Source organism: Emydura macquarii, unplaced genomic scaffold (genome assembly GCF_026122565.2).
Source record: "Emydura macquarii macquarii isolate MOO-44397 ecotype Brisbane River unplaced genomic scaffold, CSIRO-AGI_Emac_v2 contig_1230, whole genome shotgun sequence".
In the NCBI taxonomy this organism is placed as follows: Eukaryota; Metazoa; Chordata; order Testudines; family Chelidae; genus Emydura; species Emydura macquarii.
The window spans coordinates 15,583,185-15,610,815 of record NW_027131367.1 but is presented as its reverse complement, the minus strand read 5'-3'; the positions used below and the strand labels follow the sequence as shown (position 1 = coordinate 15,610,815).

At 39.9% G+C, this 27,631-nt stretch overlaps 1 protein-coding gene across 13 annotated transcripts in view; it reads left to right on the top strand.

Annotated features, from left to right (window-relative positions):
- TNRC6C (trinucleotide repeat containing adaptor 6C) overlaps positions 1-27,631 on the top strand; it is a 555,652-nt gene that overhangs the window by 467,149 nt on the left and 60,872 nt on the right. For all 13 annotated transcript variants that reach the window (XM_067547642.1, XM_067547643.1, XM_067547645.1 and 10 more), the window contains 2 exons: positions 650-982; positions 21,647-24,238. In XM_067547642.1, the coding sequence (XP_067403743.1) occupies positions 650-982; positions 21,647-24,238 (2,925 nt within the window). The remainder of the gene's footprint in view (positions 1-649; positions 983-21,646; positions 24,239-27,631) is intronic.

Sequence of the window (27,631 nt, the reverse complement as noted above, 5' to 3'; positions counted from 1 at the left end):
CCACAACCTGCCTTCCTCCCCTCAACTTCAGAGCTCTTAATAAGGGGCTCTGCAGTAAGGAAGGAACTGAGCATGATTTGCCCACACAGTATTAGATAGCCTCAAGGCAAGACACAAAACAGGGAGAGCTCATATGTGAGCCAAACAGACACCGCTACCTAAAAATCTCTAATTTGAGAGGCAAGGATGCAGATACACCTACAGTGGAGCATCCATAGGGGGAAGACATCTCGAAGAACTACAGTTACTGCACAAGATGAGTAACCTCTTAATCTTGTAAAGTAATTTTGGTACTACTCCGTTTATTCCTGTGTGTGTTGCTTGAGGATTGTGTGTGTGTGTGGGGGGGGGGGGGGGTTGTTTTGTTTTACAAAAAGCTGGTTTAGGAAAAAGCAGTGGTTAATTTTATACTATTATCCCTCTGAATAGAAACTTTGATAAAACTATTTATTCCTAAAATAAATATGTTGACATTTTGCTGCCTAGAAGCTTCTTGATATATTTTGTATTTAATTATTGTATGTATTTTACTTTATTGTTTCTAAAAGGCAGAATACATTTTATAATTTATTTTACTCCCCTCATTTTGAAGAAATTATCTTTAATTCTTCCTTGGATTAAATTAATATTTGTTTTTCCTTTTATACAGTGCCAGAAACTATTAAGACCAGTTTAAGCCAGCCCCAGCCTGCCGGTACCGGTACCAGTACTTCCACCAGCACTATTACCAACAGCAGCAATGGCAAGCGTGCATCTGCTAATGGGCAGCAGCCAGCTGCATCCCGTTACCTGCCTCGTGAGGTGCCTCCACGCTTCCGCCAGCAAGAACAGAAGCAGCTCTTAAAAAGAGGTCAGCCACTGCCTGCCGGGACTCTGACCAGCGCAAGCCCACCACAAGGTACTGGACAAGCAGGGGCAAGTCCACCACCACAGCAAGGAACAGGTGGACAGCATCATCCCAGTAAGACCCAAACCCAAACAGGTAAGAAGTTTACATCTAGTGGAGATGCTGCTCACTCATTCTCCATGTAATTATGCCTTTTACCTTTGGTAATTAATGACTATGATCAAAACTACTCTAAGGAATACCAAGTATCATAAATGGCAATGACAGTATTGTAAATTGAATATGTGCAATTTCTTTCTTCCTTAGAGAACATGGAAGTAGATGTATTAGCAACTTTACAGTGCAGTACTCAAATTCAGAAATGTTTACACATACCAACATTTTTTTAAAAACCTTTTACTCAGCAACCAACTTTTATCAACTGTTTTCCTGTTCTCAGGATGATAAATCTTACTTTGTGAGAGGGAGGAGGATATAAAATCTAAATCTTAAAATATATTATTTTTTTATTTGTGTCACTGATAAAATCTTCATGTTCTATAAATAGATTTCTGTTTCTGCAAGGTAGCAGGGCCTCATTGTGCTAGATGCTATATGCACCGCTTAAGAATCTTGTACAGATAACCTTAATTTGGGAATTTGCTATGTGTCGAGTTCTTGACTTTGCAACCTTAATGTTCTTTAAAGATAGTTTTGGTAAGTAGGTTAAAAACAGGTAACTTTCACACCGGCTGTACTGCAATATTTGTTTGTACATTTAGTTGCTCTTGTGGTCCCTGATAAAATTGTCAACCACATGGCAAGAAACAAAAAACATAGGAAAACTAAATGAATACCCTGGACCCTCCTGACAAGCCACCAATCTTCTCCGGTGCCTGCATCTCTGAGCAGGGAGCCTCCCCAACCACCCCCTCCCCCCCCCCCCGACTCTGGGAAGTGGGAGAGTGCCCCTGCCGACGCTGTCGACACCTGAGGCTTTTCAGGCGGCAAGAGCCTTGTTGGCCTTGCCCATGTCACCTCCGCCCCCCTCTTCCCCCCCCACCGAGGGAGAAGGGACCGGTGTCCTGGGACAAGCCCGCATTGGGCCCCTCCAAAGCGCGGTGGAGATCCTTGGTACAGGGAGGAAGATCTCCCACCAGACGGCCACCGGGGGTAGAGCGAGGACGCTCCTCCAGCAGTCACTCCAGGTCGGCATTGTTGAGCCGGCCTGCTTCGACTCAGGATGTGGGGTCTGCTTCTTGGCGCCAACATCAGTCCCCGGCACTGGTGGCAGCGCAGGCCAAGAGCCGGCACCGGTCGATGTTCGCCAGGCAGTGCTCAGACACCTGCTCCAGATCTCCGGCACCAAGGAGTTTGTCTGCACCAATGCAGCACAGAATCTGGTCACCATCGGAGAACTTGGCACTGAGGGGTTGGCCCACACTGAGGTGGCACGGACCCAGTCGCCACACGAAGACCCCGCACCACACAGTCCCCAACGCAGAAGCCAGTCGCCGGAGTCAGGCTCAACACCATGGAGTTCGGAGCGGCGCCGGTCTTGATCACCAAGGGGCAAGCGGCACCACAAGTCCTCGGTACCGAGTTGGCATTCTGGTACTAAGAGCTCTTCGGAGTGTGCCTCCATCCATCAGCACTGCCCACGGCGACAGAGGCGGTCCTCGTCGTTCTCCACGTCGGAGGCGTCGAGAGGATGGTCCCTGGCATGGCACCGGGGACCGAGGACGGCCACGGCACCGCCGGTCTAGTGGCTCAGGGTCCTACAGGGGGGACAGTTGTCAGGACAGCCGATGCCGCCACAAGGCGTCACAGCAGGTGGCACAGTCAGCCCTGGTTTGGCCCGGGGACAATGTCTGCAACAATGACCTTATTGGGCTCCATGGGGCATCCAGATGGGACCGGGGCCCCAATCCATCTTATCTGGGGGGGTACAGTCCATGCCCCTGGCACATGAGAAGGCCCATAGACACCACTTGGACGAGGAGTTGGACCCCATGGACAGGTGGGGGAGCACCCGCAGGATGCGCCTCGGCTTTCATCTTCCTCCTCCCCGGATGAGGCAGTCTCCCAGGACCACATGGTGCCACTGGAGGATTTTAGGGCGCACCAGGAGCTGCTCAAGAGGGTGGCCTCTAACTTGGGGCTGGAGGTCAAGGAATTAGTGGAGGCCGATGATAACCTCTTCAACGTGCTGGCGGCGCTGCCCCAGCGAGAGTGGCCCTACCAGTGCACGATAGGGTCCTCAAAATTGTTAAGCCCCTGTGGTAAACCGCTTCCTCGGTCGCCCCTACGTTGAAGGCCGAGAAAAAGTATTATGTCCCGGCTGACGGGTTAGAATATCTGTTCACACACCCGGCCCCGGGAACCCTGGTGGTAGACGCAGCCAACCAGCGGGGCAGGCAAGGTAAGCCTGGTTCCACTCCCAAGAACAAAGACAACAAAAAGTTGGATTTGTTTGGGAGAAAAATGTATTCCACGGCAGCCCTGCAGTTCGGGATTGCCAACCATCAGGCTCTCCTGGGCAGATATGATTTTAATTTGTGGAACTCCCTCAGGCGGTTTGCTGAGGTCCTGCCCCAGGACCAGGCCGCAGACTTCACCACTATCCTGGATGAAGGAATCACGGTGGCTAGGGCAGCGCTCCAAACATCCAGTGACACTGCTGACTCAGCGGGTAGGGCCATAGCCTCTGCCATTTCCATGAGGAGGTGCTCGTGTCTGCAATCCTCAGGCCTATCCCAGGAGGTGCAGCAATCAATCCAGGACCTTCCTTTGAATGGGTTGGCCCTCTTCTTCGATCAGACCGATGCGAAACTGCACGGTTTGAAGGACTCCAGGGCCACGCGTTGCTCCCTGGTCCTGTACACGCCCCAGGCTTCCAGGCGGCAGTCATGGCCCCAGGTGCAGCAGCAACCAAGGCCTCGACCTAGGTCCTTTCAACCCTACAGAAATAGGGACAGAAATAGGGGGTTTAGAAGATGGAATTGGCCCCGCAGCTCATCCTCAGCCCTCCAACAGGGGCCCCCCAGGGGGTCAGGCAATCATAGGAGACAGTTTTGATGGTGCAACCGAGTGTAGCGCCCCTACTGCTCTCCTGGATCCGCCCCGCCCTTTCCTGAACAGGTTAAGGCCCTTCTATCCTGAATGGGCAAAGATTACATCAGAACGCTGGGTTCTTGGGATAGTCTCTGGGGGCTATGCCATACAGTTTACCTCTACCCCCACCCCCCGGTCCCTCTTCAGGGACCCCTTTCACAAGCAACTCCTCTTGCAGGAGGTGGACAGCCTTCTCAACATAGGAGCGGGTGGTTATGGTTCCTCAAGGCAGAAGGGGGAAAGGGCTTTATTTGAGGTACTTCTTCATCCCCAAGGGAAAGGGGGATCTGAGACCCATATTAGACCTGCGTCATCTAAACAAATATGTCAAATGACTCAGGTTTCGCATGGTTTCCTTAGCCTCCATAATCCCTTCCCTGGATCCAGGAGACTGGTATGCTGCCCTCGATCTCAAGGACACATACTTTCATGTGTCCATCCTCTCCAACCACAGGCGCTTCCTCTGCTTCATGGTGGCTGGCTCCCACTACCAATTTACAGCCCTACCCTTTGCCCTATCTTCGGCTCCAATGGTGTTCACCAAATGCATGGCGGTAGTGGTGGACCACCTGAGGCGAAAGGGTGTGCAAATCTTCCCTTACCTGGACGATTGGCTGATCGGGGCAGATCCAGGTCCCAACTGCAGGAAAGCATGACCCTCACTTGCTCCACATGCATCAGGCCGGGCCTGCTCATAAACGAGCAGAAGTCCACACTAACCCCAGTGCAACGCATAGAATTCATTCGGGCCACCCTGGATGCTTCCCAGGCCAGAGCCTTCCTGCCTCAGCCATGTTTTGGAAATGTCTTCATGTGTCTCTATTTGAGTCAGAGGGAAAAATTAGGCACAGCAGGCAGAGTACTCACAGGCTTGATAAAAATGAGCACTCAGAAATCATAACCTTTATTGCACTTAACCAAAACAAACCATTTTTGTTTAATTTAGTTTAGGGCTTTTTAAACCTGTGGATAGTTACCATTACATAACAGCTTTCCTTTTACAAAAAAGGAATTGATTTAAAAAAAACATGAAAATCAGTGAAACCAGAGGTAAAACACTTATCAAAATCAACAGCAAAACAAATAGGGAAACATCTGGATTTATAAATGGAACTTAGCTCCTGGCTTTCAGTAGTCATTAACTCATAGCCATGCCGCTTTCTACTCTGGCTTGTTTTCAGGTATGTTATTTCTCTATTGGCTTGGGGTTCAGAGCAAGAGTTGGAAGTAATTACTAAATGACAGTTTTTCAAGTTTAAGTTCCTTTTCAATAAGTATTTCTGGCCTTGTTTGTAGTCTCTTATATGGACTGTTTTAGAAGTTTTCCAGAATGTCTTCTGGTTTTATGGAACATACAAAATAAAGCTATTGCTTAATGTTCTCAATAGTTTGCTAAAATAGTCCTTATTTCTAGTTATTGGAAAAATAAAATTTTTGTTTAAAAATGGAAGGGAAAAAAGTATTGACTTTTTAACAACTGAACATAGTCATAAAGCAAACAGATGATTTTACTGAAGTCACTCCTATGAATAAGCTGACTTGTAAGTTACATATAGCTACAACCTTATATGTAATATCTACAGTTTATTTTGTGTGAAGACATTCATTGTACGTAAACTTATAGTGTTTTGTTAAAGGTATGTTTTATCAGAGTAATAAGGTAGAATTACAATTGTGTCCTGTATTCGACCTTGTCTTAGGAGAGAATTGAGTTATAAAACAGATTCTATTTAAGCTTATAACAAAGTAAAACTAGTCCTTTATTTGTTGATTATACATCAAATGATTAAACTGACTGGAAGAGAACTTAGTTGTTGGCAGTGGGCCTTGAATAGAAACTGTATGTGCTGATGCTGGTGAAATTTAAATATGTCACTGGAGAACCAAACATGCTACTAGTATTAGATTAACCTTTTGAAAAGGCTGACCAGAAGTAGTGTTGTTAGTGTGAAACAAGTGTTGTGTGTCGTCCTCCCCTCCCCGCCCAAATACTGCTTTAAAATGTTGTGGAGGAAACTGAACTGTCAACAGTAGTAGACTCCCTGTCATATATTCACACCAAAGTAAATCTGTTTGTATTTAAGATATCTTTGTTATGTTATTCAAAGTGTGAGTATTAAACATATACCTGATTCAATTTGGCTTTGTAACAACTTACTTTATTTAGGATTATTTTGCAACTTGCATCAAATTGTATTTAAATAGAATGCTTGCGGGAGTAGGATGTTACCTGCAGTCTTCCAGGTGCTAAAACAAATTTAGTAAAAAATTGCCCATTACTCTAAAAGTTCACCTACATATTCTTTATTTTAACGAAGTGTTTTGTTAGAAAAATCAATGAACAAATTAACGGGGTAGGAGAAATAAACAGGTTTTCAGATTTATAATTGCTTGTTAGTTTTAATTAACGTTAAGATTTTGTCATGGTTATTTTTAGTAAAAGTCAGGGACAGGATGTGGGCAACAAACAGAAATTCACAGGAGTCAGTGACCTGTCTGTGACTTTACTAAAAATAACTGGGGGACAGGGCTAGAGGGGAGGGAAGTGAGGAATGACAGCTGGAGCCCCAGGGGATGGCCTGAGCCCCAGCTACCAAATGAGCTCACAGCCCTAGCTCCAGCCCCAGCCATGGGGCAGGGGCACACAATCCCATCCACATGACAGGACGGTGCACAGTCCTGACTGTAACCCTGGCCAAAGTTGCACAGTCCCAGCCCCAGGTACAGGGCAGGGCCGCACAGCCTTGACCAAAGCTGCAAGGTGAGAAGCAGGTGCCCAGTCTAGGCTCCAGCCCTGATTCCAGCCGCGGGTTGGGGCGCACAGTCCTGGCTCCAGCTGCTGACAGTCAAAGTCAAAGAACTCAAGGCAGTCCACTAAAGTCACAGAATCCGTGACCGCCGTGACTAAATAATCTCCTTAGTTTTAATGGTTATAGTGAATGGCAGTAGTAAAAAGAGCTGGAAAAGTGAAATGAAGTGACAAAAGTTGTTTGTAATGAGTGTATGTTGGCATTTGATTTGATACTAGGTAGCTGATAACTAACAGGAATCAGATTAATGTTTACCTGTCGGACACCAGAAAGAGCAAATAAGGATCATAGATCAAGGCTCTAAGGACTTTGAGTATAATGGAATGGTCTTTAATTTTTTGTGTTTTTCCTAAGTGTGTTATGAGATACCTTTGAAATGTAGTGTTACATAATTGCTATTGATCCTGAAATAAAAGGAACTCACATTCTACTATTATTTAGTTAACACAAAGATCTGCAATATATGTTGTTAGTTATGTAAAGATTAACCTCTTTATAGCAAATATCTGATTTATGTTTTAAGATGGATAGAACATTTAGCAAAATGATCAGTTTTCATATCTCTGACTAGCCATTTCCCTTTGGCTGTATGTAGGTCAGAGTGTCACTATCTTGCCATGTAACGGGATAGCTGGATCATTTGTAAAAGATGAGTTGTAAACAGGTTGCTTATGTCTGACGTATACCTTAAATAAAAAATCATTTTATTAATGCAGTTTTGCATGGGATATTTATTCTACTGCTTCAGGCATTAAAGTTTAACCGTTGTGTGTTGAACCAGTCATCCATAGTATAGTTAAGCAATAAAGTTTTCACATTAGTGGAACCAAGTCTGACACTATGCAGTCAGTATAAAAAGAAAAAAAATGTAAAGTTTGGTTTTCATTAACCAACTGATACCAGTAATCTTTGGTAAAGTTTTTAAAAGTGCCTTAGTTACATTGACCATGAATAGAACCATGACAGGATAGTCAAGTATTTTAAGAATCTTCTTGATGTTTTGTTGAATTGTTTTCTCTCTCCTCCTTCAGGGTTTAGTTCAGTGATACTCAGACATCAGTGGTTCAAGAGCCAAATTAGCGATCAGAATTACACAAAAGAGCCACAGTAGTGTGAGTTTATTATAATACTGTATATTCATATTTAAACGCTATGATGGGAAATATTTAGGATATATATATATATATATATAATTCTTGCAGCAAAATGGCTGACCAAGAATTATTATTTTATCAACTACAATTAGTTAATAACATCATAAAAGCATCCTGATTGGTTAATAATTAAATCTCATAGTATTTCAATATCATATGCTGCAAAGAGCTGTGCAGGAGACCCATTAAAGAGCCACTTGAGGCTCCCAAGCCTCAATCTGAGTATCATTTGTTTAGTTCATAAATTGAATGACTATAGCCCAAATGCACACATCAGCAGAACAGGTATATTAATCAAAGGTCACTGATGACTTGGGCAGGTTAGCCCATTAACATAAGAGGAAATCGTATAAAGAAGAAAACTGAAAGTCGGTGAGAAGGTCTGGGCTAGCCAGCCAGGTTCTGTCTGGATTTGGTTAGGCAACCTGTTAATGCTGACAATCCGTGAGATGAGTTTGGGTTTGTTTTTGTTCTGATTCTTTTTCTCCAAGTTGGGGAAGGACAGAATCAGTGAAGCAGCTTGAGTTGGAGCACCCATGTGGTACCCATGGCCTTTTGACAGGGACTTAGATGCATAAGTCAACGTAAATGCTTTTGAAAATTTTACCCTTTGTGCTTATTGTGCATCCTGTAGAATTTACCTGCACCAAAGATGAAAGATGATCATGCTAGAAATCTTCCTTTGTGTTCATGGATTATTATGATTTTTAGAACATCAGAAATATTTGTCTATTTGGGTTAGTTAGTGAAACCAAAAAGAAGTTCAAAGTATAACTAAATGAAGAGAAGAGTATTAGGAGAACTGACAGCAAATCTGTTTCACTGGATTAAGTTGACATTAGAGCTTGCCTCTTAATATATATTAAAAACCAGATATGCTGGCCAGTTGCAGGAAAAATTGACTTCTAAATAGAATTTCCTAAGGGAAATACTTCTGTCACTATTATTTCTAATTAATTTGTTTAGTGTGCTTGTGCTGTACAATAAACAGAAATAAAGTGTTTGCTGTAAAGAAACTTTCAGTAAAAAGGTCAACTTCTAGAAATTAACTTTCAGAAATTAAGCCTTTCAAAATCACTATTGTGCCACTTATTTTAGATTGATACAGGTTGAAAATTAGTCTGTAGATTAAAATACGTTTCAATTAGACAGTTTTTTAAACAATTAAGTAGTTCAGAAAATATTTGATAATTTGTAATTAATCATTAATAGGGGTGTCTAATACACTAAAACTTGCCAATTTAAAAAGTAATAGTTTTAAAATAAGCATTGTATTGTCTGGTAGTACAGTGACTATGGAAATCAACTAACAGAGTAACAAACCTGAGGCTTTTACTGAGTGTAAACAATAGATTAAGTAGATATGTACTCCTTTGAAGGAAACATGCATCTGTTGATAACTGTGTGCAGCAAATATAGTAACCTGGGCTTTTAGCTGCCTTCATGCAGAGATTCCCATAACCTATCACCAGTTCTGGCAATAGCTCTGAAAGAGCAAACTGTGAAAATACTATATTTTGTCTCCTCACATTTCTCTATGCACATAGGTACTCTCCCTTTTTCATTAAAATGTGGAGGCAAAGGTTTACATGATGTCACCATCCACAAGTTGTGCTGTTTATCATGGTAGGTAAATGTTGATTGTTAACGGTAATTACTGCATAGCATGTATTTTAATAATGACTGACAGGCTTGTTACCATGGTGAGCATAAGAAGCATATACATACTGAACAGCATAAGATCACTAGTCCCTGCCTGATAAACGTTATCTTCCCATCAGAGTTTAAATTGAAAAAAAAAATTTTATTTTTTAAGCTCTTCAAACACAGGGCTTGCCTGTTCAGTCAGTGGTGATTCTTGTTGGCTGAGCAAGAATGGCAATAATTGAGCACCATTTGCACTTCTACAGAAGATATGCATGAAGGTGGCTTACCTTGGTGTTGAGAGAGACCTTCATGAAGTCACACAAACTTGAGTTGAACATCATCCTGCCTTGTCACCATATTACGTGTTCCAACCAAGTTCCCGAACATCTTGGACATGAAGGCATTACTTGTGTAGGGTTGTAGACCTTCGTTGGAGGGAAGGCTCAGATAGAAATCTGTTCCTTCTTGATTTTCAGAACACACTTTAAAAGATGTGTGTGCAAGCTGGGTAGTACAAATTCCAAAATATACCTATTGTAAGACTTCCCAAGTGCTGTGTTTAGAAGAAACAACCATATAGTGGGCAAAAACAGCTATGATTACACTTACACAGTGTATGCCCTTTATTAATAAAATTCACTGGAAGCATTGGTAATTTCTCCTGGAAAAGCCCAATTTAAAAAAGGAATGGTCACACGTAAGGAAAAATTCATCTTATACTATTGTAAAGGGAATTCAAAGGCATAGATTAAAAATGTTAGACATGTTGATGCCTTGTGGTGGACTTTCAGAAACATTCTATTTTAAGGCCAATTTACATAAATATATTTTTCTGTATTTCTCTCCTGCTTTTTTGAATTCTAGATACATTAGCATAGCACATCAGTCTGTGTTGGTTAGAAGTTGATGTGTTCCTGCTCATTCATCTCTTGAAGTCTTAATCCTCCTGTTCTAATGTTCATTTACCATGGAGATGATATTGCAAAAACAAGCTTTTGGAGTTCATGTAACAAATAGTAGTAACACATGACCTCCTAAGCAAGATAGATTCAGAATTGGTTAGATGTTTTTTTCATGAAGGCACCATTGTGTGATTGATGAAGGTTTTACTTTTTCATGCAGCATTTCAAAAATTCCAACTTATGGTTTTTTTGAGGACTGTTAGAAGTGATAACTTCAGTGTAGAGTACACCATGAGCATTATAAATTAAAAATTATTGCCATTGTAAAACGCACCAGCAAAGTGATTTTTGGAATGAATTTCTCTGTGCTTAGTGTAGCGTGTTTGACATCAGACAGCAGGGCTTGAAAAATGCACCAGACACCTAGCAGGACTTAGGCTATGTACACACAATACTGAAGTAAACTGTAATGTCGCTCAGGAGTGTGAATAAGCCACCCCCCTGAGCAACATAAGTTACACAGACCTAATCGCTGGTGTGTACAGCACTATGTTGCCACTTGCAGGAGCTGGAGTAGTTAAGTCGATGGAAGAGCTTAGAGCGTCTGCACTAGCCGTGCTACAGCGGTGCAGCTGCATCAATGCATCTGCACTGCTGTAAGCTCTGTAGTGTAGCTATAGCCTACATCTATTAAGTTAATGTCCTTTGTCAGGTACTGGAGTTATTCATTGGATGATCCAAAACCAGAGATGACTGAAATGTTGAGGAAGTGAGACCTCTCGTTCTTTTCTCTCCTTACCTTGATGTACCTAGGAGACTGGGGGAAGGGGGTAGATTGGTTGGAGATTCTTTACTATCACCACATCAAGGTACCTCAGGAACAGGAAGAGACAGAAAGCTTCTGCTTCCTTCCTGCAACTAGAGGGAAACAGAGTTTCAAATTTATGACATCTACTAGCCAGAGACTGATAAAAATTAAGCCCACAAGTTTGGTCCAAGGAGACAGCACTCTGCTAGAAATCCCAGCGCCAGCTTCCTTCCGAGCAACAGATGGAATGGAAACTGCTTTTATTCAGGATTTTGCCCCTGGAGCCTCTTTTCCCCTGCCTCCCATCCTCAGATTTCCTATTTACCTCTGTCGAGTAAACATATTCTTATTGATTATCAGATGGGGATAAACCTCTGTGGTCCTAATCTGAGGGAGACAAGGTACTCTATTATAATTATTTTTTCTTGCAGTCTACCATACTTAAAAACAAAACCAAGCTACTGTGTTTGAGGAACTCATGCAAAAAGGATTGTCCATTCTTTGCTGGTTCTTCATTAAAAGTTAAATGAATCAAAAGTGCACTCACACATATCTTAGTTCACAAATATATTCTACATGAAAGGTTCTGTAAAATGGACAAAAAACATTCATGCCAGTTATTGTTCCATTCAAAATAGTGTTTTTTTCCAAATTGAAAAAGGTAAGGTGAGAGGGGAAATTTTATTTTCAGGCTTCTAACTTACTTAGATTTAAGTTGTGCCTATCCAGTATTCTGAGGTTATTACAAAAACATGGAGAGTAAATGTCTTCCAAAAAAAAAAATTTGAGCACTTTCAACAATGTTTATTCAGTGAAATTAATACCTTCACCCACAAATTTTACAGTGTTGATTGTACTCCTGTTTAGGGTGGTAGCAATTCTAAGAATGCAACCAAATCCTCGAAGATGCATCAGTGATGTTCAATCTAATTTAATGGATCAGACAGCTCAGATAAAAGCCTGACAAGAATTGTAACTGCAGATGTATAACGTGTTGAATTTAATATAAAATTAGTTTGTAGTTCAGGCAGAGGAGAGGGAGAGGAAGAAAGAGAGGAAGGAAAGTAGTTGCAAAGGCAATGCATTAATAATATTGGATTGGGGAGTGAATATGCACCTGGTAAAGCTTTTGTACCTATGCGTGAATATAAGCTACTGTACATATGTATTAATGTAACTCATGATACTGTTTATGGTGCTGAAAATGTCAGACCATCATGTTTTTTGTTCACACTGTATATGTTCACAAGTCTGCTAGATAACGAATGGTCTCCAGCTTGCAGTTATTAAAAATATTTTTTCTGCATAGCAAGGCAAAAAGCAACTCAGTCTGATGCATTGTTTTGGGCTGCTGTTGTGTGCATTTATAAACAGGCTTCAATTAATATGCTCTCATGTTTGCTGCTTAGATCTTTTTTTAGATAGTAGCAGGAAAGTAATTAAGAATTTGGCAGTTTGCCAATTTACATATGGGACTTGCTCTGAATATTACAGCTACTGCTGGTATGCCAAATGTCTAGAGCCCTTGTCAGAGAGGGAGAGGGGAGGAGGAAGACATGAAGGAGGCAGGAATGTATTTGCATGCAGCCAATCAACAATGTGTGGTGGTTCTTTTGGCTGACTTTCAAAAAACAGCTACAGTGCTAATTGTAGCTAGGTCCTGAAGTGAAAATGTTTTGTGACAGTTGAAAGAATTTAAAGAGGAAGGAAGATCGGTTTAGTGTCAGCTGCAATTAGATAATCAAAGCTTAAAAATCCTGGACTGTTGATACCTTAACCCAGAGTTAAAGGGGCTGGAAATTGCCGGGGGGCTCCCTGTGTGGAAGGGCATTTCCAAAGTCTGCGCAAGTAAGGCCCGACTGAGCTTGCAGGTTGTCTGGGCGCACGCTTGTACTGAGAGATTTTCTTGGCAGCTCTACAGGATGAGGCTCACACTGTACACAGCCGACATATTGAAGCTGAGAGCCCAGGCGAACATAGATGAAGGAATAGAGACAGCTCTGCACACAATGTAGCGTCTCCTAGGATGGTAGGGCGGCACCTTTCCTCAGGTATTTCATTACCCTTCAGCCCCTTTTAGAGCAAAAAAGCCTCCATAAAAAACCGTGAGCAAATAGCATCTGCTTTTGTTAAATCAATTTATTACATAACATTTCAGAGACAGAGTAGCAGCACAGCGTCCTAAGCTTTTGGCTGCATTTCAGGTTTGATAAAATGGCGTCCTCGTAGAAAGAGCTATTTGCTAAAGATATGCTGCACTGAATAGAAAATGGAATTATTCGTCCTTATCTACTGCTGTTTTTGTTTTAGAGAGTTAGCATTTAATGGAATTCCGCTCACTTACAATGAAGAATGCTCTTTATACTGCTTATTTTTCTTAATGCATTTTAAAAGCCCTTGCATCGGAGGAAATGGGCTACATTTTAATGTCGTGGTGCAGAAAATTAAATTAGAGTAAAAGGCTTTTCCACTTGGGTACTTAATTTTGTTTTTGTTTTTAAAGAAAATTGTTCTGTTCAATTCTCTTGTCTCTTAACTATCTTCCCACACTGCATGTCTTTCTAGCATAGTTTGGCAGCTCAAGCATTTATACAGTCACTGCTCCTTTTGGACACAATACTTTCAAGATTTCATCTTGGGACTTTAAATCTGAGAAAAGTTGAAAATTAGCTTCTTGAGCTCCTTCAAACAGACAACTATTTTAAAATTTGTACTGACCCTAGAACATAAGGATTAATGGAATATACAAAATCTGCTATTGTTGTTAAACATATCTGACAACCCAACTAGTAGCATTTGAATTGAGGTGTTTTTCCTACTTTATGCTAGATCTTATTCTTTAAAATGAATGTTCCGATTCTCTATTTTTTTTGCTGCATAAAAATTAGGCTGCGTTTGAGCTAACCTATAAAATGCCTTTCTGGCAAGTCCTATTTAATTGGTTATTAACATTATTATTATTATTATAATGCTTTTAGAATTTCATTAAGATTTCCAGTGGAATCACTACATTGAGCTACTTATTGTTTTGGAAGAGAACTAGTTGTCCTTTTTTGACTTGCCTGATCAGGATACGTAAACTTTATCTGATTAGTACTGTGATTTAAAATCCCCAGCAAGACTGATGTCACTGGCTTTGAAGTCATTGCTCACAAAATGAACCAATTAATTTAGTTTTCATTATGTTCACTGAGAAAAGAATTGAAACCCGGAATAAGATTTTCTTGTAAAGAGCGAACATTTCCTAATTTAAATATAGAAAAGTTTTGTTTTTTATCTTTGAAGGTTGTTTTTTATATGGGGGGGAGAGAGAGAAGTTCTGTAAATAAACTTGAGCTGTTAAATTTTTTTTCTTTTTTTAAACCTGTCAATGTGCATCTTAATCTCTGACATTTCAGTCTCTTCCTCTCCCCCCCTCCCAATATGTTTTTATGTAAACCAGTTTAATCTTCCATTATGGTTGAAACTTTGTGTAATTAGTTTGGACTGTGCAGTGAACAAATGAAGTTTGTGAGATATGGTTAGTGTACATTATTTTTTCTAGAATAGAATGAAAAGCTAAAAAGAAATAGTTTATGATATTACTGGTGGGAATTATAACTTTTGAGTAGACTACATGACATATAAATTGGGTGTTTTGTTTGTTAAAAATGGGCTTATGCATAAGAAGTTTTTCTTCATTCCTTGCTCTTCTCAGAGTTCATCACATTTGTTATCTGTTTACTTTTGATGATGCTGCCAGACTTCAAACTAATGTTTTAATTGTTCAGTCTAATTATAGGCTGTTGGTGCCAAAAAATTGGCTCCTATTTTGAATGAACTGCTTAATCAAAGTTTTTAAAGTATATTGGACCACGGTTTTTAATGATATAAACTATCTGGTTTTTTTACTGTTTTTGAGGAAGGGATTGAATTATTAGTGATTATTGGTGACGCTCCTTAAAGATATGCATTTTGCAAGTAGGCTGTTCGCAAGCTTTCTCCATGCAGCTTTCCTAATCAATTGTTAATCCTGAACAGCAAAATGCCTACTATTTCCAGTCCTAGGCTACTTCTGAGCAGAAACCTGTGGTGCCAAATTTTGCGGGTGGCTTTGTGGAATATGGAAATGGCCACCAAGAAATGACAACCTCATTTTAAAGATTGCCTCCTCAAGGTCATTTCCTTTTTTTTTATTATTAATTTTGTTGTTGTGTTTAGTGTGTCAGTGCTGGTGGTGCCTTCTGGCCTTAAACTCTGACTCTTTTTTATTTTCCTTCCTTTTAGGGTGCTAGGAGTCATTTGTAAGATTTAGTGCCATCTTGACAGCTCACTTCCTGTATAACCTTGTGCAGATTAATCTCTGTTTGTCTCAATTTTTTCTCCTCTGTGAAATGGGTATAATACTGACAGGACAGTTGAGACTAAGTATGGAAAGCATTTGAGCTTGCGAGATCAAAGATATTATGTAAGTTCATAATATATAGTAGAATTTTTCCTTCCTGCTGGACTTCTGTATTAGATTTTACTTTTCAAGTGAACTATGTTGTGAACAGAATCTAGATTTAACAAACAAAGAGCAATGTTTTAAAATTGTTCCATCTTCAGTGGTCTATCAAGATTGGTGCTCAAACTAGTCTGTTTCCCTTGCAAGACTCCTGAATGTCAGATACGGAAAGCAGACTGGTTTTCTGTTCCCCTTGTTCTAAGTGTTTGTCATCAGTTTGGAGGGTAAATATGGAATCCTGAAATGCAGACTTTGCAGATAATACTGAAAGATCAGTTACTATTTCATTTGTTTTGTAATGTTCTTTTCAGTTTTGAGTCCTAACCGTTTTAGTTTTTAAAACAAACTGGCTATGCTTATGAAAAACTGTACCCTTTGTCTGTCTTTATATTGTGAACCTTTCAGTGCAGGTTTTGTCTTTTCTATATTTGTACAGTACCCAGCAAAATGGGGTTTTGGAAGCTCTCCTAATATAAGTACTTATGAAATAATAATATTGACTAATGTGGTATTGACCTCGAAACCATCAAACTCCCCTCTTCATTATGTGGCTTTCAGTAATGTAGCTTGATTATTTTTGGTCTTTTAAAATATAAAATAATATTCTTTTTATAAAAAGTTTAATAGAATTCATAGTAAAGCTTTTGCATTTGTTGTGCAGGTTAGGCAGATCTAGTTCATTCTGTCTTTTGTTCTAATCAGTTTGGCTCTTTCCCTCTTTTATGCTATAAGTATCCTTGATGGTGAACTTCAGTGTGTGTGATCCAAATGACTGCATTTTATGCATCCATTCAATGGATATTCTGTATCAGTCTTCACAGGTAAAGTGTTCTGACATTTCCCGTAAGTCCCGAGCATTGGAGCTACTTTTTTGAAATCCTTTACTATTTCAGTTCAAAGTCAGATGATGCTCTGGATGAACATGAGGAAATGATCTACCCAGTGATCATTTACAAGCTTCCTCCAGACTCAAGAGTTCCTATATGTTTCAGTCCAATATTTTTGCTAACAATGACAGAGATCCCTAGTGATTTTGGTAGCCCCAACCCAGAGTTCATCGGATCTGATTCTTAATCCACATTGGAAAGAACACAGACCAACTACCAACTCTTGGTTCTTTTGTTGTAAGACCATATTTACATTGTTAACCCAGATCTGAAATTTCTATGCAAGTATGTCTGGAAAGTGGCTTCTTGTTAAGCTCTTGTTTGGATTGTGCACAGGAACTGTTAGCAAAGTGAAACTTTCTAGAGAAAAGAGCTGAGTCTTGAAGTGGAATAGGAAAGTAGAAAGTCTGTCTGGCAGCTATATCAGTGTTCCATACTTCAGTTACAGGCAGCCAGTCTCTTTGAACATTGTAAGATAAAGAAATTATTGAAAGGACTAGCAAAAGTCTTTACCTCTATTTATGAGCCACCACATACTTGTGAGAACGTTTGTTTTTTTTAATTCCCCTTCCCTGAAGATTGTATTTTTAATGGCTATAACATAACTTAAAAGTCAGTGTGCGCCAAACCATTATGGCTATTCTTCCTGACCATTTTCTGTAGGATAAAGTTGTATTGTATTCACACCCCAAATTCCTGTTTGAGGTGGCTTTGGACTTACATTTGAACAAAGCTGTCAACCCCTCCTAAACTTTCCCTAGCAAATATTTCCAGAACAAACTAGGTTTTGTAATCCAGATATTACAAGCTCTTAGCAATTACCAGTATCTGAATAATATCAAACAGACTTTTACATAACGAACCCAAAATTGTGCCATTTGAAGATATTTTTCTCCTCCCTCTGATGAATTCTCTCTGTGCTCAGATTAGAAAATCTGGTTAAATTTTATATACAAACTTACTATTATCATGTGGGTCTCTCAATGCCTCAGAGTTTTGGGATACATTCAGCCAGGCTCCAGGCAATCTACAGAGCATGTTTTTAGGAATACCTTCATCACAAAGAATCATAAAATCATAGAAATGTATGGATGGAAGGAACCTCAAGAGGTTATCTAGTCCATTTTCCCACCCTACCTGCCCCAGCCTCCACATGCTGAGGCAGGACCAGTGTCTAGACCAGTGTGTCTCAATCTTTCCAGACTACTGTACCCCTTTCAGGAGTCTGATTTGTCTTGCATACCTCAACTTTCAGCTCACTTAAAAGCTACTTGCTTACAAAATCAGACATAAAAATACAAAAGTGTCACATCACACTGTTACTGAAGAATTGCTTGCTTTCTAATTTTTACCATGTAATTATAAATTAAATCAATTGGAATATAAATATTGTACTTACATTTCAGTGTTTAATATATAGAGCGGTATAAAGTCATTGTCTGTATGAATTTTAGTTTGTACTGATTTTGCTAATCGTTTTCTGTAGTCTGTTGTAAAACTAGGCAAATACCTAGATGAGTTGATGTGCCCCTGGTTGAGAACCACTGACCTACACCGCACCTGACAGATGTTTGTCTAACAGTTCTTAAAAACCTTCAATGACGGGGATTACACAACCTCTCCTGGTAACCTTTTCCAGTACTTAACTATCTTTATAGTTAGAAAGTTTTTTCCTAATATCTAATCTAATCCCCCTTGCTACAAATTAAGCCTTTACGTCTTGTGCTACCGTCAGTGCACGTGGAGAAACATTGATAACTGTCTTCTTTATAACAAGAGTTCTGTGGCACTTTAAAGGCTCTCTCGTTGTTTTTGCTGTATGCAGACTAACATGGCTACCCCTCTGTCTTTTTTATAACAGCCTTTAACATATATGAAGACTGTGGTCATTGATCTTCTGCCAGGGGGCCAGCAAGATTCAGTCTTTTCTCTAGACTGGACACACTTCGTTTATTTTAACTGTTCTTTATAGGTCATGTTTTCTAAAACTTCTGTCATTTTTGTTACTTTCCTCCGCAGTCTTGACAGTTTGCCCACATCTTTCTTAAAGTGTGGCACCCAAAACTGGACACACCATTCCAGATGAGGTCTCATTAGCACCAAGTAGAGCAGAACAATTATCTCATGTGTCTTACATACCACACTCCTGTTAATACACCCCAGATTTATGTTAGCCTTTTTCACAGCTACATTACATTGTTGGCTCATATTTATGCATGGCAGAACTCGATTTTCATTTTTTATAATTTCAACAGATACTACTAATGTTTATTTTTAAGCATTTTTTTAGATTTCTATTCATTTAAATTTTCATAGTTGAACCAAATTATGGGTTTTAAGCATTTTTTCAATTCTTATTTATTCAGATTTTCACAGAAAATTATCAGTGGGTCAAAGAGTCAGAAAAGGGGGATGTCAGACAATTTAATGACCATAGACTTTGAGATTCAAAAAGTTAGAGCTTAAAACACAGATTGTCAATATCACATGTCAAAATATAAAAAATATCCTTAAATCAAACTCTTAATAAATGATACAGCTGCATTTTTCTTCGTTTTTGTGACTGGTCATGGAAAGAGTTATGTAGAACCATTAAACTGACTGTATGATCCTGAGCATAGAAGTGAATCAATGGCAATGATTTATTCAAAAAGGGAATGATCATTGCAATTGTGGTTTAAGTATTTGTGTAAACCTTTCTCAGTATGCTTGCTAAGGTGTAAACATGTACTGAAAGATTGCTAGGCAGAATGGTGTTTGCTGATAGAGTATTTGGCATTTTCCATTGGCTCTGTACCACTCTATATTCTGACTAATGAATGATGTCTCAATCAGCGTTATGTTTCATTTTATCACTGCAAATTAGAGGCTATACACCACTGCTTTACTGAATCATCATGTAAAAAAGGAAATAAACTAAAACATGTATCGTAATTCTAGAATGTCAAACCTTAGATTTAGCAACTTAGAAATTAACATATTTTAGTGGTTATGATGAATAGTAATGATTTAAGTGTAAAAACACAAATGTGGGCCTATATAAGTACACTGATTTTAGAAAAAGAGACCCGTTCTTTGCTATTTTCAGTTACTACACTGTTTCACTCTGGCTGCATAGTTGATTTTTTGGTTTTTAGTTTTGTTTTAAATCCACTCAATCATAGTTCTTGGCAGTAGTCTACCTTTGCAGCATTATCCTTGGTTTTAACTTGGCTTATATAGGGTACACAGCTTTACAGAGCTGGCTATACATACAGCACTGGTTGGCTTTATTTGAGGTAGAAGTTTTTTGTTGACAGTATAATTATGTTGACAAATTCTATGTTCTGTAAAGAGTTGTCTGTTTTAGAAGTATGTTGGAAAGGCAAAGAATAATTGAGACTTCAAGCATTCAAAATTTGTATGTACACATACTGTTTTTCTCTCTACCCAAACTACAGTTTAGAGAGGCCATCCTACAAGTTATCTCTAGTCATATCCCCCTGATCACACTAATTTACAGAATAAAATTCCTATAATGAGAAAATATAAGGGATAATTGCACTTATGTCTTTTGTACAGCATAGGCAACAATATCTAGGACTTTACAACTTGAAATGAGCGTGATCCTCTTAACATGACCAATTGTGGCTTCTCTCGGGTTATTTAACTCAGTGCACTCTACTAAAGAGCCAGATCCTCAGAAGGATTTGGTTATATTTTTGCGTTAGCTTATAAATTGGAGGAGTATGGGGGGAACGGGGCAACAGGACAGGAACCTAGGAAGGCTGGTGCTGCATTTTAAGGATAAGTACAAAGATAACATTTATTTTCTTTAGTTTTTGAGTCAAATTGGACTGTAATTGCAAGTCTAAAAATGATATTCAGGTACCATCTAAATCACTTAAGAGCTAAATTGCTTGTTCTGGTCTTGCCATGCAATACGTATGACTGAGTGACATAAGCAGGCTGTTCTTTAAAACTACTTATCTTCCTCTACAAAAAATATTAGTTACAACCATGCTCAGATACTATTATTATAGTTGCTTTAAAATATTATGTTTTTATATTCTGTATTAATGGTTCTTATAGAGAGAGGTTAGCAATGAAAGAAAACTAAATGAGCTGTGAATTTAGTGTTTTGATACCATACATATTTCTCAGTAATAGCTATTTGAATATTTTACATGAGAAAATATATTTTAATTTTTAAAATAATTTTTGGTGAACTATCTTTCTTCATGTTTCACCAAAAGAAGGAAAAACAAAACTGAGTCAAAATAACTAAAACGTTAACAGAATATCAACACTTGACATAGTATTCATCTCTTTCAAATTATTTTCAGAGTGCATATACAGTTTTCTTAAATATGGGTTTTTTGCTTTGACTTATTTCTGGTGCAGAGATATTGCGACTTAAAACCTTACAAATTTCAAAAATTTGGTCTTTATTTTTCAAAGCCCCATCAATGGAGACATTTAAAATTAAACGAGGCAAAGCACTAGAAAACCTATTATTGTAGGAATCATCCTGTATTGACAAGCAGATGGATTAGATATCTAGATAAGTTTTTTTTCCAAATCTACTTTTTGGATTCTGTACAAATGTGCTGTGTCTCAGTATAACCTATTGGTTGTCTTTAATCTATATGTTTGCCACTAGTTTATCTACTAGTATACCAAAAGATGCAAAATACATTTGGTCAGTTCTGAAATAAAACTCTTCAGTTTAAAATTCATGGAAAATGTTAAATATGAACTTGATAAGGTGAAAGATAAATTTATGACCAAACTCACTCGTTTTATCGAACCCTAGGATAAACATTTTTTTTTAAACAGAAAGATATAAGGTACTTATTGTGGTGCATAAAATTGTTATACACTCTTGTTAAAAATAGTGTATTCTTGGTCTCAGTGTAATTTTAAATTTATGTAGAGTATGGTATCAACAGAAAGTAAAATGTATTTAGAGACATTATTTTAACAGAATTTGGATAGCAGACTAATTTTGAGTCTTGTTTAATCCTTTTCAGATCTTAGTCACAGTGGTTTGGGAGACCATTATGAAAATTCCCACTGGGGACAGCAGCCCACTTTCAGAAGTGAAGCCAACTGCAGCTGGGATAAAGTGATAATAGACAGGACTGACAAGGAGGCGTGGCCTTCCATTACAGGAACTGAGACTGAATCTGCCTCAGAATGTACTACAGACACTGACTCTGCCTCCAACTGTGGCTCAGAGAACAGTAGCATGGCTACAGGGAGTGCCCAAGGCAACTTCACTGGACATACAAAGAAAACTAATGGCAATAATGGCGCCAATGGAGCACTCATCCAAAGCACTTCTAACCAGAGTGCCCTTGGAGCTGGTGGAGCAAATGGTAATGGCAACTCAGCCAGAGTGTGGGGTGTGGCCACAGGCTCCAACTCTGGCCTAACTCACTGCTCTGCCAGTGGTGGGGATGGAAAGATGAACAACATAATTGCAGATAGTAGAGGTCAAAACTGCTGGGGTGCTTCCAACTCAAATACTGGCATTAATCTTAACCTTAACCCTAATGCCAATCCAGCTGCCTGGCCTGTACTCGGACATGAAGGAACTGTGGGAGCAGGCAACCCTTCCAGTATTTGCAGTCCAGTCAGTGCCATAGGTCAGAATATGGGCAACCAGAATGGGAACCCAACAGGCACGTTAGGTGCTTGGGGAAACTTGCTGCCGCAAGAGAGCACAGAACCACAAACGTCCACTTCTCAGAATGTGTCTTTCAGCGTACAACCTCAGAACCTTAACACTGATGGACCAAATAACACTAACCCCATGAGCTCTTCACCAAACCCTATCAATGCAATGCAGACGAATGGACTGCCAAACTGGGGGATGGCTGTTGGTATGGGGGCCATCATCTCGCCCCACCTGCAAGGCCTTCCTGGTGCTAATGGAACATCAGTTTCTCAAGTCAGTGGGGGCAATGGTGAAGCAATGGGCAATTCGGTATGGGGGATATCCCCAAGTAATCCTGCTACAGGAAACAGCAATTCTGGGTTCAGTCAGGGGAATGGAGACACTGTGAACTCAGCATTAAGTGCTAAACAGAATGGATCCAGCAGTGCTGTGCAAAAAGAAGGAAATGGAGCAAGTGCATGGGATTCAGGACCTCCTGCTGGTCCTGGGGTACTAGCATGGGGCAGGGGCAGTGGCAACAGTAGTGTTGGTAGTATGCATTCTGGAGCTTGGGGCCACCCCAACCGTAACACCAGTAATGGTGTTAATGGTGAATGGGGCAAACCCCCGAACCATCATTCCAATAGTGACATCAATGGTAAAGGATCAGCAGCGTGGGATAGCCCTAGTGTTGCTAGCCAGAATCCTGCCATGCATCAGGGCAATGAACAAATAAACTCTTGGGCCAAAGCTGCAGCATCTGGCACCACAGCTAGTGAAGAAATTAGTGACAGTGGTGGAGGTCAAAATGAAGGCAGCACTGGGAGGGAAGGAGCTGGAGAGGTCCGAAGGAGAGAGAAAGGCGTGATAGACCAAGGGCAAGTCCAGTTGCCAAGGAATGACCTTGACCCAAGAGTCCTGTCCAATACTGGGTGGGGACAGACTCCTGTAAAGCAAAACACTGCCTGGGAATTTGAAGAATCTCCAAGGTCTGAACGAAAGAATGACAATGGAACGGAGGCCTGGGGTTGTGCAGCTTCTCAGTCTTCAAACTCAGGGGGGAAGAACGATGGGTCCATCATGAACAGTACAAATACCTCTTCAGTATCTGTGTGGGTCAGTTCTCCACCTGCAGCTGTTCCAACAAATACAGGTTGGGGAGACAACAACAATAAAGCGCCAAATGGCCCAGGGGGGTGGGGAGAATCAGCTAGCTCTACTGCTGTCAATGCTGCTGCTGCTGCTGCCAAAAGTGGCCACGCTTGGAGTGGGACCGCAAATCAGGAGGAAAAATCCCCTACGTGGGGTGAACCTCAGAAACCCAAATCTCAAAATTGGGGAGATGGACAGAAATCAAATCCAGGCTGGACTTCAGGAGGTGGAGATTGGACTGAGTCATCATCTGTCCCTGGACACATGGCCGAGGGGAAGAAGAATGGATCTGGATGGGATCCTGACAATAGATCAGGGTCAGGTTGGAATGATACTACAAGGTCTGGGACCAGTGGATGGGGAAATGGCACAAACACCAAGGCTACAGGTACAAGTTGGGGAGAATCTCTTAAACCTAGCCCTCAACAGAATTGGGCTAGTAAACCCCAGGACAACAGTGTGAATAACTGGGGAGGAGCAGCTTCTGTTAAACAGACTGGGTCAGGATGGGTTGGTGGGCCAGTGCCACCCAAACAAAAAGATAGCAGTGAGGCAACTGGCTGGGAAGAGCCTTCTCCCCCATCCATTCGCCGTAAGATGGAAATTGATGATGGTACCTCAGCTTGGGGCGATCCAAACTACAACAACAACAAGACTGTAAACATGTGGGATAGAAACAACCCTGTAATTCAGAGCAGTACCACAACCAACACCACCACCACTACCACCATTATCAACACACACATGGCTGAACCTCAGCCACCACACCAGTCAAGTGCCCAGCCGAACCGGTCCCCACTACTTGGTCCAGGTATGGAACAAGTTTCATTTTCTTTTAAGACAAAAATAGGACCCAGTGAAATAAATATTTTATTACTTATATATAATATATATATATCATTATATCTGTCTTTTAAGACATACATACACATTCTAATAATTGAGAATTATTTTAAATTTTTTTAATTAATGTGAATAATGATGCCAAACAGATGTCATTTTACATTTCCTATTCTAATTTATTGTGATTTTTAAGGATTTACTCAATTTTTCAGGTAAGTTTAAAAAGAAGTTTAGGGTAATACAATTATATTGTGTGGGTTTTCTTTGCTAAAATGAAAGAAAAAATATTACATTCTCACTTGCAGAGCCCCCAGTTAACCTGATTTTCCAGCTGGAAAACTGCTGATCTGAGGGATGTTCTGTAAAATTCATGAACAGGTCAACAGGATACAGAAACGAACAGGAAATGGCTAAACTGGGGGGGAGAGGGGGGCACAGAGAAGGTCCTACAAGAAATCATCATGGCAGGATCTGCTGTCATAGCTGCACTCAGCATTGTATCAGATTCAGCAGGCCAATCGATGCCTCTTGAGCTAAGAAGTCATGGGGGAATGGAATGTCTTTGAAGAGTCTGCACTCACTTGTCTATATTGGTCGTCTACTGCAGAAGAAAGTGAGGTGGAGGATTCAGTTGGCACAACCGATAAAAACGTAGATAGGTTCTTACTCAGATTTTCTGAGTTCTGAAAGCGTCCTTCAGAAATTAATTCCAGACCAGCAATACTTATACTAACTACTCTTTCATCCTCTGTGGGTTGAGGTACTCATTAGCTTTTAAAGACCTAGAAAGAGGGATTGAAATTATAGTTTAGAGAGCCTACTAAAGTTCATTATGTATTTCATTTGTATATGTACAGTGGTGTAATATTTGTAGTGTCCTTAATATTTTTTGATAATTGCAAGACTTATAGAGGATTAGTTGCTTAAGTATTATAAACAAAAATTATGCTGTGTACATTGGCTAGCAGTTCGGATCCAGTTTTATTACCCTTTTGATGTCAGACATGTTTGGCGTACTGTAGTCAGTAGCAGTCATTAATGTTTTTTGTTAACTGTTTTGTACCTGGAATCACATTTTCCTTGAGAATAAGTATAAAGATAGAGAAAAGTGAGCCTTTTGCATCATAGACTCTAGAGCATAGGCAGAATTCAGTAAGTATTGACATTTAATTGCTGCATAGCTAAACAAGAGTTTATAATCTTTTACTCTTTGTGCTTGTGAAAAGGCGTAGTCTGCCTTTTTTTGTTTTAATTGAGGCAGAGTATTTGCAAATTTACCAAACTACCTATCCCACATGTCTTAGGTACAGCGTTTTCTTCAGTCAGATTTCCCACAATGCCCACCTCTTAAAGTCACACTTCGACTGCTCTGAGTTTTTAAAAGGCCTGCTCTCATTTGAGCAATTGCCTTTTCGCTGGTCTGCTGCTGAATTCTTAAATTTAATCAGGGAGGCTAATATTCTTCGTTTTCTACTTTAAAAAAAAAGAAAAAAAAAAAAGAAAAGAAAAAGAAACCAAAATGCAGCAAGAGCTAATAACCTATGTCATTCAGCTGTCTCTATGCCCACACTAGTGCTAGCCTGCCCTGCTGTGTCACTATTTTGGGGAGAGACTGGAGCCTTCTCAGTGTCTTATTTTATATCAAGGCAGTTCCCTACTTCTTTGTCTCCCTAAGAAGAAAAGAGCATCGTTCACTCACCATGGTTCCATCCAGTAACTTTCCTAAATAAATCACCAAACTTAATTCAGTTTTCCTTAAACGAAACAATATCTTATTGATAATGCAAAGAAAGTGTGTGTGTGTGTGGGGGGGGGGGGGGGGTGCCTTAAGAGCATTTTCCTCTATACAAATACTCCAGAAAGCACACTGTTCTGGTTGAAGTTTAGTTGCAGATGTTTTGAAATACTTATCTGGATATATAGCATGGCAGAAAATGACTTCCACAGCCTACAGCTCTGTAAGCTTGGTGTCTTGGTCGGAGATCCATAGTATTTGACAGTGGGAAAGCCACCACCTTTCCTTGTTTTGCTTTTGAAGTCCAAACATCAAAAATCTCATTTATAATTCTTCCTGGGCCTGACATGGGAAGTAATCTTTTCCTTTTGCATCAGTCTACTATTGTTTTCCTCTAACAATGCTCCCTTAACTTATCTGAAACTAACTTGGACTAGGTTCTGATAGGCAATTTGGGAGGCTGTGCAACTATAATATGATTTACTCATGTATAAAATATGAAGTAGAAATTTAGATATCCAGTAGAAGTGAAACTGGGCTAATTGTCCTTACTTATCTCCCAGTATTTGTGATAAAGGAAGAATGTTTTTCTACAAGTTAAGTGAGTTCAGACAAATTTTGCTGACCAGCAGAATGAATGTAAGAAAAGCTTCTAAAAAATGTCAGATTGGCTACTGACTACGCACTTAGCTTGTTTGTATCTGTTTATGTTTTCAAACTTTCAATGTGTGGAAAGGTAGGTACCATGTTTTAACTTTTCATAATTCTCACCGTCCTTACTAATCTCATCCTTACAATCACATCAGGAACCAAGAAGAGACCAGAGGGAATTGTAGAGGAGAAATCTAATAAACACCTTAGATGTTTCTATGCTAATGCAAGAAGTATGGGCAATAAACAGGAAATACTAGAAATACTAGTGAATAATCACAATTTTGACATAATTGGCATCACAGTAATTTGGTGGGATAAATTCACATGACTGCAATATTGATACAGAAGGGTGCAGCTTGTTCAGGAAGGACAGACAGGGAGAAAAAGATGAATACACTTACATTGAGGTTGAAATAGTGGGAGGTAAGCCTGTTGAAATTCTCTGAGTAAGATAAAAGGGTAAAAAGCAAGGGTGATGTCATGATAGGTGTCTACTGTAGACCACCTAACCAGGAGGAAGAGGTGGATGGGGCTTTAAAAAAAACAAACAAAAAAAAACCTACTAACAAAATCATCCAAAACACGGGACTTTGTGGTAATAGGCGACTTAAGTACCCAGACATCTGTTGGGAAAATAAGACAGAGGTCACAGATTATCCAACAAGTTCTTGAAATGCATTGAAGACAACTTTTTATTACAGAAGGTGAAGAAAGTGACTAAGGATGAGGTTATTCTAGATACAATTCAAACAAATAGGGAGGAGCTAGTTGAGAATTGTAAAGACAGCTTTGGTGGAAAGGATCATGAAATGATTGAGTTCATGATTCTAAGGAATGGTAGAAAAACAGCAGAATACAGACAGTGTACTTCAAGAAGGCAGACTTCAGCAAACTCAGAGAATTGGGAGGTAAGATCCAATGGCAAGTAAGGCTAAGGGAAAAAAGAATTCAGGGAGTTGGTCATTTGTAAAG